Source organism: Hippopotamus amphibius, chromosome 2, assembly GCF_030028045.1.
Source record: "Hippopotamus amphibius kiboko isolate mHipAmp2 chromosome 2, mHipAmp2.hap2, whole genome shotgun sequence".
NCBI classification, from domain to species: domain Eukaryota; kingdom Metazoa; phylum Chordata; class Mammalia; order Artiodactyla; family Hippopotamidae; genus Hippopotamus; species Hippopotamus amphibius.
Window position 1 is genome coordinate 5,607,938 of NC_080187.1, and position 15,161 is coordinate 5,623,098.

Sequence of the window (15,161 nt, forward strand, 5' to 3'; positions counted from 1 at the left end):
AGAGGAAGCAGAGAGAGGTGGCAGAACGGGAGGGCACAGAAGCACTGAACGTGCTATTGCTGGACTGCAGATGAAGGGGGCTGGGAGCAAAGGAAACAAGGACCTCAGTCCTACAGCTGACAGCTGCAAGGAACTGAATTCTGCCAGCAAGTCCAGTAAGTCAGAAGTGGGATCTTTCCCAGGGCCGTTAGATGAGAGCTCAGCCTAGCCAATGCTGACTTTAGCCTATAAGTCCTGAGCAAAGGACTCAGCAGAGCCTTGCTGCGCGCGGACTTCTGACCCACACACCCGTGAGATCTTAAACAGGTGGTGTTACAAGCCACTATGTTTGTGATAATTTGTTACATGGCACCCACAGAAAACCGATATAAACCCCACATTCTCTGAAGGCCACACTATTCTAATTTCTCTAAAATCCCATCTCCTGAGAGTTAGTGGCAACACAAGATGACTCATACTCACCACCTTCAGGAACTGGACAGAGAAACGGAAATAAGTAACTCCCAAGGTCTGATACCACCTGGGGTGCTCTCAGTTTCCTCCCTTCATCTTTCCGATGCCATTCATTGGATTTGGGAGGAGGGAGACCCACCAATGGAAAGATGCAATGGCCATGCTCACTGGCAGAGGCCAGGAGGCTGGAATGCTCACTGTCCCAAGGATGCTGCCTCCACAGCTGACACCTGCTGCTTCCTCTCGTGATCAAGGATGCAGCTACCTTCCTGGCACTAGAAAGGGGGCCCCACTGAAACCTAAAGCATCTCACTCTGCTTAAATGCTAGCTCAGATCAGGACAGGCAGAAAGCCACATTAACAGGAAGGAAAAGGGGTAAAGGACAGAAATCATGATCATCTCAGCAGACGCAGCAAACCTCACATCTTATGATGAACTACAAGAAGTGTTCCCTTTGGGATCAAGGCAAGGATGCCTACTCACCACTTTTATTGGACTCTGCATTGGAGGTCCCAGCCAGTTAAATAAGGTAAGAAAATTAAATAAAAAGCAGAAACAAAAGTGTTCATACCTATGGAGGATATAATTGTTTCCACACAAAGTCCAAGAAACAGCTACAGACATATTATTTGAATAAATGAGGTTAGCCAAGATGCTGGATACAGTCAACATACCAAAAAATCTAGTACATTTCTATGTACTACATCTAACATAAAATAAAACACAAAGTGAAATTTAAGGAAAGAATATGCATCATTATAAAAGCATCAAAAATACCAAACTCTCAGGAATAAATGTAACAAAAGATGTGCATGTCCTCCAAGCAGAAAACATTTAGAAAAATTAAAGACCCAAATAAACATACACCATGTCTAGGAAACGAAAGATCAACATTGTACAGATGTCAATTCTTTCAAGTCAATATAGAGATTCCATACAATCCCAATCAAAATCTCAACTTTTCTTTGAGGGCGGTAGAATTTAATAAGACAATTCCAATATTAATACGGAAACGGAAAGCACCAAGAAGGGCCCAAACAGTCTAGATCATGGGTCAGCAAACTACACGAGCCAGCTGCTTGCTTTCATAAAGTTTTACTGGCGCACAGGCATGCCCATCTGTTTACACACGGTCTGCGGCTGCTTTCCTATCACAAGGGCAGCGCTGACTAGAAACCACAGTCTAGAAGCCTAAAATATTTACCATCCAGCTCTTTAAGAAACAGTTTGCCAACCCCTACTCTAGACTGCAGGACTTCCTGCGATGATGAAATGTTCTATGTCTGTGTTTCCCATGACAGCAGCCACTACATGTGCCCGCGGAGCACTTGAAATGTGGCTGATGGGATTACTTGGATTTTTTACTTTAATTTTTAGTAATTTAAATTTGAATAGGCTATCATATTGAACAGCATACCTTTAGGATCTAGAAAAAAAACAGTATTGAGACTTATTTTAGCACTAGTTAATTGAGGCAGTGTGGTGGCAGTGATTTATAATCAGAGTACAGATCCACAGACCTACATGTATAAGGAAAACTGATTTACAGCAAAGGTGACCACCAAGCAGGGAGGAAGAGTCTTCACTCAACAGTGTTGGGACAATCAGATATCTAAACACAACAAAATGACAAGCGAGCCATACTTCGTATCATACACAAAAATCAATTCCAAATAGTATAAACAAAATATGGTCTACCCACACAACAGAATACCATTCAGCAATAACGAGGAATGAACAACTGACACACGATACACATCATGGGTGAACCTCAAAGTTACACTAAGTGAAAGAAGCCAAACCAAAAGACTACATATGATTCCATTTATATGCAGTTTCTTAAAAAGGCAGTTCCATGGAGAAAGAAAACAGATCAGTGGTTGCTGGGGGTAGACTAGGAACTGATTACAAAAACAGCATGAGGCAACTTCTTAAATGATGGAAATGGAATGTGGAGATGGTTATACAATTCTGTATCTTTACCACAATCATCAAAACTATACACCTACAACAGGGGAATTTTGTGATTTGCAAATTACACCTCAAAAAAGTTGCTTGAAAAAAATCAATTCCAGGTAGACAGATCTAAATTTGAAAGGCAAAACATAAACACTGCTAGACAATATTAAAAGTGCATACATACCTTTTACCTAGAGGTAGAGGAAGATTTCAATAGAACCACAGGAACTAACCGTAAAAGAAAAGGCTGAAAAATCTGTTTTAAAATTAAGAACTTCTATTTGCCAGTCTCTTAGGAAGAGACTAAAAAGGCAACAAAGTGAATATCTACAAACTCATGTAACCAACAAAAGGCTGGTATCAAAAACTGATAAAAACTTTATTGGTAGGACAGAGTATCCAATAGGTAGATGAGCAAAGGGTTTAATCAGGCACTTCACAAGGAAGATATCCAAATGGTAATTAAACACATAAAAAGGTGACACAGCAGAGTTAAAAGGAAAAAGACTGGCCATATCAAGCTTGGCCAGGCTGTGGAACAGCTGGAATATTCACACACTGACGACCAAGTGTGACTCGCTACAACCGCGCTGGTGAACCGCACGCAGAACCTGAAGCTGAGCACAGGGACAGCACGAGACACAACTCCACTCGGAGCCACGTGACCACATTAAAGACTAGACACGTGCCCCAAGGGACAAGCACAGCATGTTCAGAGCAACATTCTGCTATGTTATAGCTGAAAACTGGAAGCAGCAAGTGTCCACCAAGAGGAGAAGGGGTAAACAGATGCAGCATATTCATACACTGAAGCAACAAAAACAAACAGTTACATGCACAACACAGGTGACTCTTAGAAATCCAATGTGAAATACGAGAAACCCATCCGGAGAATAAATAAACAGACTTCTGCAGTATGCAAAGCCCCCAAAACAGGTAAAACCAAATTATAGTGTTTGGGGAGGCAAGCTTAAGTAGTAAAACTGTCAAAAAGAAAAAAAGTAAGGAGACTAAAGAGAACAAGGGCTTAATGCAACGTACAATCCTGGACAGGATCTGATCTTCTCAGAAGCTTGGCTGTGCAGAACCTAAGGGGGACAGCTGGCAAACAGCGAGCATGGGCTGCACTACGGTAACAGGGTTCCAGCAATGCTGGACTTCCGAAGTCTCATCACTGTTTTACTGTTGTGTAAGAGAACGCCCCTGTTCTTAAAGGACACGTACCGAAATATTTAGGAGTAACGGGTCCTGTGGGCAACTGATTTCCAAATAGTTCACCAAAAATAACAATCATAACATGTGCAAGTGTGGGAGAGAGGAGAAAACTGAAACACTGGGGCAAACGTGACTGGCAATGTGGGTGAAGCGGTGAGTGCTTACTGTATTATTCTTGTATCTGGGGATTTGAAATTTTTCAAAATAATAAATAAAAAATTTAAATGTCAGAAGAAAAAAGTAAAGGCAAAGACATGCTACCATATACATCCACACAGTGGTACCTTTGGGGAGCAGGGAGTTGGGAGTGCACAAAAGGGGGCCTAGGGAGTTGACACGGGCAAGGTTCTGCTTCTTAACCTGGGTAGAGGCTACGCAGACAGACACTTCTGATTTGTGTACTTTCTGTATATGTTACATTTCACAATTTTAAAAGTTAAAAATGTTTACATGCTCTGAATTATTCTTCACAGCATATATTCTAATGTCAAACAAGTATAACAAGCAGTTATCTGCTTAACGTCTGTACTCCCCCCTTAATCTAAAGTGTCATGTGGTCAGAGACTGTAGCTCTCTTATTTACCACTGTCTGGAACCGAGCAGGCAATCATTTTTGTTGAATGAATGATCATATAAATTACACAACTCTCACTTCTAAGGCATCTATAATAAAAATATAATCAGAGATGTGGTTAAAGGTTTGTGAACAAGAATGTTCTGAATAAAAGCTTGGCAGGAAGATTAACACTTAACAACAGAGATTGGACATATAAATTATGGCCTTCTAATACAAGGAAATATTATGGTCATTATAAGGCATATATGCTCATGGAATATTTACAAACAGAAGGCAAGGGAAGGGCTCATGATAGTTTTTACTTTAAAAAGTTTCCAATTATTTTATTGTAGTAAAATACATATAAAATTTACCATCTTAACCATTTTTAAGCATACACTCCACTGGTATTAAGTACATTTACACTGTTGTGTAACCATCACTACCACCCACCTCCAGAATTCTTCTCATCTTGTAAAACTAGAACTCTGTGCCCACTAAACAATTCTCCATTCTGCTTCCCCTCGGCTCCTGACACCACTGCTCTACTTTGTCTCTGAATATGACTACGCTCGGTACTTCAGATAAGTAGAATCATAAGTATTTGTCTTTTTTGACGGACTCGCCTCCCTTAGCATAACATTCTCAAGGTTCACCCACTGTGAAGCATGTACCAGAATTTCCTTTCTTTTTAAGGTATGTACATACCCACTGTTTATCCATTCACCTGTCAGTGGACATTTGGCTTGTGTACACCTTTAGCTATTATAAACAATCCTGCTCTGAACACGAGTGTACAGAATCTGAGTCCCTGTTTTCAATTCTTCCGGGCATACACCCAGAGGTGAATTACTGGATCATAGGGGAATCCTATTTTTAATTTTTTGAGGAACCATCAAACTGTTGTTCACAATGACTGCACTATTTTACATTCCTACCAGCAGCACATATGGGTTCATAGCTGTTCACATCCTCACCAACACTTATTTTCTGTTTTGTAGTAGTGCTTGGTGAATTTTTAATTAAAAAAATTAGGACACAGAACTGTGAGTGTTATAGTCCTAATCTCATTTTCAAAAAATCAAATTATATATGCAAAGAAAAAGTTTGGTAGTAAACCAAAATGACATAATTAATGACATATCTGGGTTAAGGGATAAAAGTAATTTTTCTTCTTTATATTTTTCTGTAGTTTTCCAATTCTATACCCAAGAAAATGTATTCTTTAGATAAGGAAGAAGGTTATTAAAAATTCACTTGTCTGTGACTATTACCTAATTTAGTTTATATGATTACAGAAAAATTAATAAATCATGGTACAGTAAGATTAAATTAAATTTCCTTCAGCTAATTACCAAAACACATCTGTTGCTGGTATAAAAAACAACTTCAACTCAAAATACAATTTCAAAGAAAAAAGCAGTTACAGGCACTAAAGCAAAGCAGGATTATGCCTAAAGTTGTATTTAACAAATATTTTTTAAAAAGAAAATTCAGGTAATTACATAGATAATTTCATGACAAAATATTTTTTTATCAGTTATATGGCTTCTTTTCAGCAAGTGTTTTTAGCCATCATTCCCTAATCTGTAGTGCTTTTTCTTCTTTCTTAGAACGTCTTTTTTTCAAATGCAGCCTTACTCAAAACCCCATACAAATCAGAAAAGTAAAGCTTCTCTAGCTAAAGCAGAGGCTAGGACCCCTGAAGCCAGCTCAGCCTCCCCCAAAACCCCTGGGAATCACTGCCACAGAACCTAAGGGCTGCGGAAAACACAGTGTAAAAGCCAAAAAAATAACTATCTTGAGCTGCTTCATTGACTACATATAGCTGCTTCTTACCCCAATATGCAGACGGATGACAGATTCTGGGAACACTTTATCTCCCATTAAGAACCAAAGGAAAACACACACACCCTATCCTACTCCCACAGCATGTACTATATGGTCTATCCCAAAAATTCAGGACCCGGTTTCCTCTACCTGGAGCAGTAGATCTCACCGGTGGGGTCTTCCTCTTGGCCAGGAAGTTTCTCAGTTGTGCCTGTTTCACAGGGGACAGTTTAGCTGCAAGAAATTCATGAACCCATGAATGCTTAAGACTCGGTTTTCAAGATATCAGTAGATGAAAGAGAACCAAGAGAGTTTAAAGACTGGGAAGAACGCATTTACCTGGTACTCTGGGCAAGGGTTTGGTGTGAGATTCTATGGTCGTTTTCAACAAAGCATTGCGCAGGCTTTCAAGCTCACTGTCAAAACTGAAACAGGATAGTGTTACACACGAACCAACTATGACCTGAGAAATCAGGGGTTGGAGGTGGTGGTGGTGGTATATTATCCTCCTAAATATAAAGGCAAAAGATGAGAGCATCCCAATACAGAAATGGAAAATCCGACCAATCAATGAAATCAATCCAAAAGGAAAGAGATCACAGTCTCCATATTTTATCCCACCCCCACAGCCAACACACCACCCATGGGGCTCCAGCAGGAAGGGAGATTAAAATCTACACATTTAGAGGTAAACTGTCTGACTGCAGGGTCTAAAATCTCCGCACTCTTGCAAAATGATAAATCTGAGCTTCAAGACAAGCTGGTCAACTTAATTCTGACAGCTAATTTTCAATTAAACAATACTATGACTACAGTATCTGCTGTCATCTATTGAGCATCTGTTTCGTCAGGTGCACTACTAGGTGCTTTAAAGCCTTAGCTGAACTCTCCAGTAATTCCACGAGACGCGTATTGCTAGCCCTACTTTTTGGCAAAGGAACAAAGGACGGAGAGGGTGGGAAATCTGACCAGGACCACACAGGTGGAAGACAGCACAGTCACGTTCTAAGACGACTCCACCTCACTCTGAATATTTATCCATTCATCTGACCACACTTATTGAGTGCGAGTGGCATTAACAGGCCGATTCTCCTGCACACCTGTGAGTGCTGCTCTGGGAGGGAACATCCAAGGGAAGGCTCCACTGGGAGGTTTGGTTATAAAGACGGAGCTGCTGCAGACTATCCACCAGGTGATTCAGCCTCTTCCTCTGCTGGTTGATGATCTCCCGGTTGTTGGCTAGGGTGTTAAACAGTGTCTCTCGCTCCGGCACAACCAGGCGCCTGTTGAGAGCAAGGAGGAAAAAATTAAATGTGAATGGTTCAAGTAAAGGAACTTCCCACTGGAAGGAAAAAAAAAAGACTCCAACTATAGCAGTGAAAAAAATAAAATGGAGAACCACTAGTGGGAAAGAAATTCAAGAAATTACTAGAACATAGGGACTTCCTGGTGGCCCAGTGGGTAAGACTCTGACCTCCCAATGCAGGAGCCCAGACTTGATCCCTGGTCGGGGAACTAGATCTGGCAAGCATGCCGCAACCAAGAGGTAGCACGCCACAACTAAGGAGTCCAAATGCCACAACTAAAGATCCCACATACCCCAACGAAGATCCCGTGTGCCACAACTAAGACCCAGTGCAGCCAAAATAAATAAATATAAAAAATATATATATTAAAAAAGTTTTTTTAAAAGAAATTAGAACATAAAAAGGGGATGCAAGCCTAATGAGGATAAAGCGGAAGGAGGAAAGAGCAGCTTAGGGTGTGCAGGACAGGGCCCGCAGCAGAGGACAGCGCAACCAGACAGAACCTCAGATGGGCTCCAGGGCAGAGATGGCGGAAATTCATCCAGCTGTATACTTAGGACATGTGTATTCTTCCCTACGTAAATTGTATGAAATAAAAAGAAAAACCCCAAGGGGTTCAGGGAAGTCTAGGGAGTCAGTCAGTCATTTCTTAAGAGTGCTGTCAAGAAAGAGAGGGACAGCACATGATTTAGCAGCGGCGGGGGGGGGGGGGGGTCACCCACCTGAAAGAAGTAAAAGAAGAGAGGGACAACAGTTCCTTTCTTTCTGGTGACAAGGTAGTTAGTTCAACGTAAATTTTTAAAAGGCGTTTCAGTAGGGTATAGGACACAAGGTAATATTTAGAGAAGGGCCTAAAACAGAGAAGTGCTAGAAAATTGTATAGATTTAAGAATCGGAACTCTGCAGAAAGGGAACTTAAAGCATGTTAAGCAGAAAATCCATGGGGTTGTTTAAAGGAGAACAAAGCCTGGAATCTCTGTTAGCATCGTGCACTTATTATTTTTTAAAATTTTATTATTTTATTTTATTTTATTGGCCATGTGGCTTGTGGGATCTTAGTTCCCCATCCAGGGATCAAACCCATGCCCCCTGCAGTGGAAGCTCAGAGCCTTCACCACTGGACCGCCAGGGAAGTCCCCATCGTGCACTTTTTAAAAAGCCAACTTATTAATTAGCAAAGAGAAATCCAACTGTCAAGCAGAGGAGAATGTTCTCGCTGTCAGGGCAGGCCATTCTCTACTTGGGGAGAAACATGAATTCAGAACCAGGGGAGTGTGCTCTGAAATCTCTAAAGCGGCCCAGCTGCCCACGGGGACAAGTGCTCCAGACTGCAGACTCTCCCCCGCCAGTGTCTGCGGGACACTCTTCACCACTGTCCTCCCGTATCTATGCCCCAAGCTGAGATTCCTTAGGTCGGGCACAAAGCCTTTCTCCACGCTGTACAATACAATGTATTAAATTCTGTTTACTGAATTTTAAACACTTTCTAGCCCTGCCCCTGACACAACACCCAGGCTGCCCCACGTAAAAGTCTGTGACCCCACAGCTTTGTAAACAAGTAAATAGATCATTTCCTGGTTTGTTTCCTTACAAGGCTAATCACATTAATCAAGTGTAGGTCTTTCAGAAATCTAGCATTTTGAAGGCTGACCTGGTTTTCACATTTCTTGTGGGCACTTACTGCTTTCACAATGTACTGCATTCTATTCCTTCTGGAAATCACAAGGCAAAAAACCAAATATCCACAGATAGAAAATTAGGATAGAAGGTTTTCCTCTACCTTTGTTTCCACTCCTCTCATTCTTTTAGTTATCCATACCAGTTAGGAATGTCTCCTCCAAAAGAAAATTTGGAATAGACAGAAAAGTAGAAAAGAAAATTTCCCCTTAATCCCACCTTGCAGGTATAACTGTATTTTGACAGATTTATTTCCAGCCTTTTCTACATTAGACCTCCACAATGAGGTCACGCAGTATTTTATTTCTTACCTTTTTCATATTTTATATATTGTACCTAACAATTATAGTTACAGAATTATATTTAATATGATTTTTTGAGAATATGCGCTTCAATGGTTATACAGCATTCTGTATTAAGAAAAAAATGTGACCAGATTTATTTAGCCACTCCTCTAACTTTTGGATAACCAGGTTGAATCCAATTTTTCACTCTCATAAACTGTGCTATAATAGAAATTCTGTAATGTAAATTATTGTGAACACTGCCATTGTTTCTGGAGAACAAATTTCCAGCTGTGTAATGACTGGGTCAAAGAGAATGAACCTTGGTAGGGTTTTTTTATAAATCCTCCTAAATGATCTTTCAAAAAGGTTGCAGCAATATCTACATGGTGGGTGAGAACCTCGCTCACTTTTGCTTTTTCTTTTGTTCCAAATGGCGGTCCCACTCCAAATCTAGAACATCATTCACATCTTGGACAGCAAATTTCACATACTGATGAAGGCGCCGAATTTCCTACAAAAAAAAACAGAAACAGCAAAATGACTCAGTTTCCCAGTAGCTTGCAGGAAGGTGTACCAAAGCAGTTCAAATGACTTTGAAGTCTTTTTCTATTGAGAACCATAATGAACAAGGAAAACAGAACAGGCAGAACGTTATTATTCAAATAAAACAGAAACTCAACCTTTTAAAGCATGTGACACAGCAGTGGTGCCAAGAAAAGGGAAAGAGAAAGGGCATGTGGGCCTAGGGCCTCTAGGGAACCAATGTTCTTGCTTAGTTCTTGTTTTTCAGCTCCTGGAAAGTATCTCTACAGGGCCTAGGAATTTCCCACGGCGCTCTGGCACTCCAATGGTGTGCCCATTTAGCTTTTGCTCTCCCACCCATGAAATTAACTGTAATAGAGACAAAATTATCCTAAAAAACAGTGCTGAAAATAATTCTGCACCTATCTATTCACAGAGTAGAACAATATATAATCATCTCCCCAGTGGGGAAAAACTCATTTCTCGAAAACAAAGAATAGTATCAGCATTAGAAACTGAATTTACTACAATTAAAAGTCTTACCTACTAACTTATTTTAGGCCTGCAATAATTTTCTTTAAATTTTGGCCCAGTGTTAACCTTCATTGCTATATAACCCGACTCTCAAAAATTAAAAATACAGCGCTCCACTGATGGAAACAAAGCATTCCATTAAACACATATGCAAACGAAGATGATGTGCTGTATACACTGCGAAACACTCTTTACATCTGTGCAAAGATCTTACTGTGTCTGACTGTATTTCCAAAATTAGTTTTGGACAAGGGTATGTGCCCTAACTGAAGAAGAAAATGTCATTTAAAGAGAGCCAGGCTGATTCTAGGAAGCAGCAGTAACCTTAGCATCAAATACAAATTTCAACCTAGGACTCCACTGACTACAGGGAGGCCTTTATTGTGGACACTTCAAATGTGAGCACACCGCTCTGTGCACTAACTGATGCTGTTTCTTTTGAATGCCCTCCCCACTTTGTCTACCAGGAAAAGAAACAACTGTTCTTTTACGGCCTATCACAAATATTTCCTCTCTGTGGCTTAGCTGCGCCCCCATCTGCAATCCCACAGCAACACACCCCACACTATATTCACATGTTTATCTTTCTGCTGCTACTTATCCAGCTGTAGTGTAGTGTGGAACAGCACAGGCTCTGAGCCGGACAGCCCAGGGTCCAGCATTTATTAGTGGTCGGACTTGGGCAGTTCCTGTGTCTCTCATTCGTTATCTTTCTTTTGTGTATGGTATGTGTTCAATAAATGTTATTTAATTTATTTTTTATTATTATCTACTTAACACTGTGAAAAAAGAAAATTATTTCCCTTGAATGGGGAAATTGTTCCCCCAAAGCTGAATTCTTTCACTTTGGACACAGAGCAAGAGGTGAAAAGGCACATAGGAAGAAAGTGTAACCGGATGCCACGCGGAGGCCTGTAACTTGATGAGTGGTAGGCACACAGGTGGCACTCTCTGTTAAGAGAGTTGCCATCCGCAGGAGAAGGACACACCTAGGAATACCTCAAGGGCGGCAGGACACAGCAGGGAAGGAGGAACCACTTCTTTCATTTTCCTACTGTCAGTATGTTTACCAGGTGTGGGATGGAAATGGCAGGAACAGTAGAGTCTGCAGCCTCACATCCTCTGAGGCAGGAGGGGTTCATTATACTCATGGACTCTCACGTCCCAGGTGAGGAAGGCCAGTGCTGCCACCCCTGCACCCTTTCCTACCCGATTCTAGGCAAATGCAAGATGCTGAGAGATGACCCCCACTAAAGCTGTGATGCAATAATTTTGAATAAATTAAAAGATGAAACCAAAACTCAGATTTAGCTCAGAGAGAATATAGGAATAATTAAGAATTAATGAGAAAATTAACTTAGCTAATAGTTACAAGAAGGAGCCCCAGAGGTGGGAGTTTCGATTCTGGTCCCACCCTTACTAGAATCAACATCACCTTCGGCAAGCTCCTTAGCCTATGACATCCCATTTCCTCATCTGTACAATCTGCACAACTCTCCTCATCAGTAAATCTCACCTTGCAGAGCAGCAGGTTTTGAAGACTAGAAATAATGTATTAAAAACACCTGGCAGGGTACTTGGTGCCCCATGAATAGTTGCTACTTTAATAACTATTATTCCTGATTTGACTTCTAAATATGTCTTTCTCAACAGCTACTCTCTACCAAGCGGAAGGTTTAATTAAGAATTATGTTTTACTGGAGGATGGAAGAAACCTTAGAGGATTGGGATGGGGAGGATGGGGGGACTCGAGGGAGGGTGGGGGGGACTCGAGGGAGGGAGGGAATATGGGGATATGTATATAAAAACAGATGACTGAACTTGGTGTACCCCCCAAAAAATAATAAATTAAAAAAAAAAAAAAAAGAATTATGCTTTTGTTTAATCCAAAAAACCTTAAGTGGGAAAGTGCCATTTTCTTGGTCACAGTCAAGGAAGTCTATGCGAAGCAGGTCCACACAGGAAGCGAACGATTCTGTAGGCGCAGTGGGCAACCCCGTACCTCCCACAGGAGAGCGGCTGTCTAGGAGTCTGTTTTCAGCAGCTCTGGCGAGGTTCTCCTACCTGGAGTTGAGCTTCACTCCTGGGGTCCAGCGGCCTCTTGTAGAGCAAGTGCAGATACCCAGAGTCACGGTTTCTCTCATTTTGTTCTCTGGCTTCTTCAACACCAGCAAAGCCCTCAAGTAAAGCTGTCTTCAGGGTACTTATATCTCCATGAAGAGACTAGAAAAGGTACGAGAATAGATACAAAAGTGGTATTTCCAAGAAATAAACCTTTCTTTCTAGATCAAGGAAGGTGGTGTTTCTCAAATATTTAACATGATGAACATCTGAATACAGCAAAAAGTGAATTTCACTGCTTGGAACGAAAGATACTAATGTCCATTTTTTTTCCTTTTTCATTAAAAAAATACATACTCTAATGATCGAGAACTCAGGAAATAAGAAAAGTACTGGTAATCCTGCCATCGAAAGATTATCACTGCTAGAACCCTGGAGGACTTTCCTCTTTTTTTTTTTTTTTTTTAATTTTTAAAATTTTTCTTGAGGTATAGTTGATTTACAATGTTTCAGGTGTACAGCAAAGTGATTCAGTTTTATATATATATATACATATATTCTTTTTCAGATTCTTTTCCATTATAGATTATTACAATATATTGAATATAGCTCCCTGTGCTATACAGTAGGTCTTTGCTGTCTGTCTATTTTATACATAGTAGTGTGTATCTGTTAATCCCAAATTCCCGATTTATCCATCCCCTACCCTTGAGAACTTTCCTCTTTCCAAGTGTGTTATTTAAGACCAGAGCTCTGGAGTCAGACCGTCCGGACTGGGATCCTGGCTCTATCATGCAGTAACTGGGTGGCTTTGGACAAATTACTTCATCTCTCTAAGCCTTGGTTTCCTGTTCTTGTAGAAGAGAAAGAATAATAGTGCCTACCACTCAGAAAAGCTATGAGGATTCAATGAGATAATATGAGATGTGCCTGGCACATAGTAAGTAGTAATAATAGTAACACAGTACATAATACAGTTAACAACAAATACTTGTTATTTTTATACTGTATTTGCTCTCACTATCCTGCTTTTTTTCTTAAACCTAACATTTTATAACCTAACAATTTATTATAAAAGATAGTAAATTTTCTCCTGTAAGTGACCCACAATATCTTCATTAAAGTCTGCTTTTATACCAAGAAAAAAAAGTTAGTAAATTTTCAAATACACCTAAACTAAATTAACAACTAGAATAAACTTTTAGGGAGTGCCTTGTAAGTGTCAATGGGGTAGAAGGTACTTACTTAATATCCCATTTTCCACATGAGAAAACTAAAACATACAGTAGCTAGAATAATTTGCCTAAAGTCACATAATTTACTATTAAGTGCTAAAGGTAGGATCTGAAATCAGGCATTCCTAGGTAAACCATTCATCCACATAAAAAACAACACTCGTGGTCCTTGAAGACAGAAAATATATACACCCATGGAGTATTTGGACAACAATTTTTAAAAGTGCAGTTCAACTTAGGAAGAATATCCAAACCACAAACCTCTGTGGTCTCTTTAATCTCCAAGAGAAAGGTGTGCAGGTCACCTGACTCTGTTCTCAGCATCTTCATCTCCTCAGAAGTGCCCACTTGGAAACAGGCTTTGGATGTTCGGGCTTTCAACTCTTCCAGCTCCTTTTGAAAGTGAGCAATCTGTAGAGGCCACAAATGAGGAGACGACTCAGGCTGACTGTCAAGGTCATCATGTCACAGCTCCTGGGCCCGCTAACAGTACAGACTCCCGGGACATGCCAAGGCTCAAGGTCAGAATAAAACAGGCACATGGGAGTCCACACTCAGAGCCAGTCAAGTCTCACTATCAGAGCTACTTCTGGAAAAAATCTGCTGGAACAAATTTACCTCCTCCCTGATTCCAGCCATCACAGGATCTGACTCTTTCCATTGAGGTCCCTGTTTTTCTGTAACAGGAGGCTGGAGTGATTTTGCCTGAAAGGAAACGCAAAGGTTTAAAAGTGCATCCCACAACCCAAGTGATGGCTTCCGGGAGCAGGTGGCTCAGTGTCTATCACAGGTGTGGCACTCTCACGATATCGTCACTGCTCCACCATTCACTCTTTTGAACCCATATTTGCTGGGTACCTTCTTGGTATAAGGCATGTTCTAGACAGTGGACCTAGAGGTAAACAAGGTAGATGAGGTCCCTGCTCTCAGAGAATTCACACTCTACTGGGACAAGAGCGATGATAAGAAGTAAACAAGTCAGGTAATCTCAGCTAGTGATAAGTAATTTGAAAAAAGTAAACAGGAACATAAAGAGAGAATAAAAACATTCTTGAGATGAAACAGCTCAAAAGCCCTCACTGAGCGCTGCCTCTGCACTGAGACCTGAAGTAAGGGAGAAAGCTGTGGAAAGTTCTAGGGGAAGCACCTCCAGGCAGCGAGAAGAGCAAGTGCAAAGACGCTGAGGCAGGAAAGACTTTGACAAGTTCGAGGCAAAGAGGTAAAGTGAATGTGGGCACATGGAGTCAGAGAGCGAGCTGGGGCAGGCAGGCGCAGGTCATGCAAGGCTATACCAAGCAGTCTGGATTTTATTCTAAGTGTGTTGGAAAACTACTAGTGGAGTTTTAGGAGAGTTTAAACTATTCTTTGATTGATGATATTACAAGATCCCTCCTGCTGCTAAACAGAGCAGGGATGACAATGACGGGCAGGAGAAGAAATAGGGAGAGTGGTCAGGAGGCTACTAGGGGAAGAGATGATAATGGCCTGAAATACGACATTAGCGGGGACAGAGATGTGGATTTA

The 15,161-nt window shown here is 40.9% G+C and overlaps 1 protein-coding gene across 3 annotated transcripts in view; it reads right to left on the minus strand.

Moving 5' to 3' along the window:
• NUP214 (nucleoporin 214) overlaps nucleotides 1-15,161 on the minus strand; it is a 101,489-nt gene that overhangs the window by 59,748 nt on the left and 26,580 nt on the right. For all 3 annotated transcript variants that reach the window (XM_057720361.1, XM_057720360.1, XM_057720362.1), the window contains exons 15-21: nucleotides 14,256-14,342; nucleotides 13,899-14,048; nucleotides 12,406-12,564; nucleotides 9,693-9,796; nucleotides 7,115-7,297; nucleotides 6,354-6,439; nucleotides 6,165-6,248 (exon numbers count right to left, since the gene is read on the minus strand). In XM_057720361.1, the coding sequence (XP_057576344.1) occupies nucleotides 6,165-6,248; nucleotides 6,354-6,439; nucleotides 7,115-7,297; nucleotides 9,693-9,796; nucleotides 12,406-12,564; nucleotides 13,899-14,048; nucleotides 14,256-14,342 (853 nt within the window). The remainder of the gene's footprint in view (nucleotides 1-6,164; nucleotides 6,249-6,353; nucleotides 6,440-7,114; nucleotides 7,298-9,692; nucleotides 9,797-12,405; nucleotides 12,565-13,898; nucleotides 14,049-14,255; nucleotides 14,343-15,161) is intronic.